The sequence below is a fragment of the Myotis davidii genome, unplaced genomic scaffold (assembly GCF_000327345.1).
Source record: "Myotis davidii unplaced genomic scaffold, ASM32734v1 scaffold1467, whole genome shotgun sequence".
NCBI lineage: Eukaryota > Metazoa > Chordata > Mammalia > Chiroptera > Vespertilionidae > Myotis > Myotis davidii.
Window position 1 is genome coordinate 198,317 of NW_006298267.1, and position 3,982 is coordinate 202,298.

The 3,982-nt window shown below is 59.9% G+C and overlaps 1 protein-coding gene across 6 annotated transcripts in view; it reads right to left on the reverse strand.

The window, feature by feature from the left end:
- Nucleotides 1-138: 138 nt before the first annotated feature.
- Nucleotides 139-3,982, reverse strand: part of TMEM241 (transmembrane protein 241) — a 91,474-nt gene continuing 87,630 nt past the window's right edge. For 4 of the 6 annotated variants that reach the window (XM_015570538.1, XM_015570539.1, XM_015570540.1 and 1 more), the window contains one exon: nucleotides 1,386-1,595. In XM_015570538.1, the coding sequence (XP_015426024.1) occupies nucleotides 1,529-1,595 (67 nt within the window). In that variant the 3' untranslated portion in view covers nucleotides 1,386-1,528. The other 2 variants (XM_015570535.1, XM_015570536.1) reach the window with 2 other exon arrangements.

Genomic DNA, 3,982 nt, shown 5'->3' on the forward strand with positions numbered 1-3,982 from the left:
GCCGGGAGGTAGGGTTCGATTCCTGGTCAGGGCACAGGCCCAGGTTGCGGGCTTGATCCCCAGTGTGGGGCGAGCAGGAGGCAGCGGATTGACGATTCCCTCATCATTGGTGTTTCTCTCTCCCTGTCTTCCTCTCTGAAATCAATAAAAGCATTAAAAAAAGCAGCAGCAGGAGGTTGTGCTGGGCGCCCTCTCACGGAGGGACGTACGCTGTCACCGAGGCCTCTCAGGGCTGCAGCCCATGGTCAGGAGGAACGTGCGTTTACTGAGTCACTGTCGCCCGTTTGCCATCTCAACAGGAAGTCAGAGAATAAGCCAGGAGCGGACGCCTCCTCGCGCCTGCAGGTCACAGCCGGGGACTCGCCTTTTGCCCTGTGAGTTCCTTTCCCTTTGGAAAAACCTCGCCTGCTCCGAGGTAGACGGCCGGCCTGCTTGTACCGATTAACTGCACCTTTTGCCAAGAAAAACACATCTTCCATGGTCACACCAGCCCTACGTGAGCGTAAGGCGGCTCAGTAGCCACATGGGGCCTCTGCCATCTCTGCTCTCTGAGCCGTCATGGCCGCCTTCTCCCAGCAGCTCTCAGGCGGCTCCACATCTCATCTCCCGGAGCACGTTCTGCGGCTGACTCGCTGGTGCTTCGCAGTCAGGCTTGTCTTGTTCTGCAGAGAACGTAGAGCGAACGCGCCTGCACTGGGGCGTCACATGGGCTACTGTGCAGTCCGTTCAGAAGGCACCGCCGCTTCTCAGGCTCCTCCCCTTTTTCTCCATCACCAGCCCCAGCAGCAGCTCTCTCCCCCGCTGCCTTCCCTCTCCCTCTCCCTCTCTCCCCTCCCTCTCTCCCCTCCCTCTCTCCCACCCTCTCCCCCCTCCCCAACACACACACTCACCAAGTTCTAACCCTTCATAAAAGCCACCACATAAGGATGAGAGCAGCCAGCAGGAGGGCAGCTCCTAGGCCCAGAGACTCGCGGCTCCGCCTCCGTGGGAGGTTAATTCAGGCCGAGTGGCAGGTTTCCATGTGCCTGGCTGTCAGGGCGCTCAGAGGTGAGAATGACAGCTCTGCTCATGCCAAGGGCCCGCCCCTTCCAGTTCCACCAAAGAACAGGAGCCGGGCGAGGCCAGTGACTGCAGGGCTGTGCAGGACGTCTCACGCCCTCACCTAAGGGTGGAGCCCGAGCTGGAGGGACACCCTAACCCTCGCGCAGACGGGGAGATGGGGGGAGACTGCGAGCAGAGGGTGCGGGGTCTGCTCCAGGCCTGGTCACCTCAGGCAGTGAGCAGAGGCACCAACGCCCGACTCCCAGGCCTGCCTTCTCAGCCAGAAACTCAACAAGGGCCTACCAAGCGCCCTGCAGCTTTTTTGTGTGTTTTTTAGGGAAGAGGCACCGGTCCATTCTCTGCAACAGAAACCCGAGAGCTCCTGGCGCGGGGCAAGCTCGGCTTCCTCACCCTCGTCTGAGCTCCGCAGCCGGGCGTCTGCTCCCACGCCGGCCCCTGTCCCGTCTCCTTTTCCATCGTCACCTTGTCATCTCGGGGCGCCCCGCCTCTCGGAGAAAGCCAGCAAGGCCTCTCCCAGGCCGCCGAGCAGGAGGCTGCAAAGGAGCGAAGAGGTCAGGAGGCTGCCGGCGCCACATTCGCGGGTGAGGGACGACCCTGGTTCTGCCGTGGGGGCGTCCCTCACCCCACTTCCAGGTCAGGCCCAGGAACCGCCAATCATGCCAAGTCCCCCTGAGCTGAGGGGGAAGAGGGGGTTTTGCAAGGTGGAAGAGGGGCTGTGTCCACTCGCCTGACGGGTCGTGTGTGTGTGTGTGTGTGTGTGTGTGTGTGTGTGTGTGTGTGTAAGACTGCGCCTGGGCCAGCTCTGGAGGAAATACCGCAGGAGGGCTCCCCGTGAAGCTGCCGGGCCGTCTGCTAAAGGGGCTGATGCCATGGAGTCTCGCAGAATTGCTAAGGTGACGACCTCTGAACCCGTTTCGTTTAGATTCACTGCACATCACAGATGACCTGGCTTTTCTGTTCACCCAGAAAAAGCCTGCTGCTCCCTTCAACCTCCCATATAGGATGCGCCTGCCCCCGACTCCGGGCAAGTGCAGGGCCACCGTGCCTGAGGGGAGGCTGCCCGGGACTCTGGGTTTGGGGGTTTTTACTCCTGTTGGGGTTTTTACACCCACCCCCGTTTTCTGTTTCCACGGATCCTCCTCAGTCACAGGGGATCGAACAAACGTCAGTGACTAATACGCAGGCTGCAGAGCGCCAGCCAGAAACCCACCCACCGCGCTCTGGCCGCTGTTTTTAGTGTCTCCCAGTACGTCCTTCCCTTCTCTCTCATCGGGAGCCAGGCCCATCTCGGTTTTCACTTGCTTATTATTGTGGTTATTCAGTGAATCCCTATTCAGTGAATCCCAACGGAACCCGCCGGGCGGAGGACAGAGCCGCCACCCCTTTCCCGCTGCGGCCCGCACTCACGTCGTACCCGGTGAACATTTCCTCGGTGGGTGATGTGAGTGAAAAGGGCTCCGTCACGCTCGGGAGGACATGCAGGCCGCACACGCTCAGTGACCATCAGCAACCGCATGGGATGGTCTGATCACAAACTGACCGGGCAGCCCCGCCCAGAGCCCTCGGCAAGGCCGTGCTGGCCCTCAGTGGTCCTCGCCGCCCTTACGCATCCAGACAACACGCCGTTGGAAACCAGAGTGATTTTCTTGTCGAGACCCCTCAACGGCACAGGCACCGAGCAGACCCCACAGACCCCATGGTCACCTGTGCCCCCGACGCCATCTCCAGGGGCGGGAGTTGCTTCTTACCAAGTCCCTGTCCCCACCCGTAGGGAGGCTGTTACTCCTGCTGCTCTTACCCACCTGGAGCGTTCCCAGTTCCCACCTTGCTTCTCCGCCTCCTTCACCTCCTGCCAAGGGGTCAGGACCTTCCCTGTGTCCCCCCTGGCCTTGGACGCATGCGGGAGCAGAAATGGCTGCTCTCGGGCATCTCCTCAGTCTGTCGCGACCTTGCTTCTGGGTGCGTCCTCTGCATTTGGCTCAAATAAACTCTTGTGAAGCCTTCTCTGGTTTGGGGCCGTCTTCCATCAATAGATGAAAGCTCCCCTTTCCCATCCATATTTCAAACTATTTTGTGTTTTCCTCGTTTCCTCACCAATGTGTGTGCCTGACATACGGCACCATTCCTCGGGGGACTCGGAGGGACAGTGCGCCTCCGCGGGCCAGGCTGTGCTGGGAGACAGCAGGCCCCGGGAGCATTTAAAGAGGAGGCTCCCATGTGCGACCCAGGGGGAGACGGTGAGTTCCGGGGCCACGACCCTGGATGCAGTGTGCGGTGCGGGGAGAAGCTCCCCTCACCCTAATCCATTCTTCCTGTAACCGACGCGGCAGTCGCCATGCTGGCCCCTAGCTGAAGGCGAACGGCATCTTCACTCAAGGACGAGATGTGGTCACTCGTGAGGACGCTGGTGCCAGGAGGCCTGTGCCGGGACCAAGTTTGCGTGATGCCCACACCGGGCAGCCCGGTCAACGGCGGGTCAGAGAGGGCGGGCAAGGCGAGGGCTGAGGGCTGAGCCCTGAGAGCAGATGGTGGATGTGTCTGGTCACTCCCTTCTCTCCTCAAACCAGCACCGTCCCAAAGACAAGAGGGACTCTCCCACTCAACAGGGCAAGGATTAAACCCACTTTGCTGAATTTTGGAAGAGGGAATGCCTATCGATACCTACCCTAAAACTGTTAATTAAAAAATGAATACTTAGCCCTGGTCGGCGTGGCCCATGGTTAGCGACAGCCTCACACTGAAGGGTCACGGGTTTAATTCTGAGTCACGTGCACATACCTGGCTTGCAGGTTCGATGCCAGCCCCAGTCGGGGTGCATGTGGGAGGCAACCAATCAATGTTTCTCTCTCTCTCTCTCTCTCCCCCTCCTTCCCTTCCTCCATTCCACTCTCTGCAAAAATATCAATAGAAAAAAATCCTC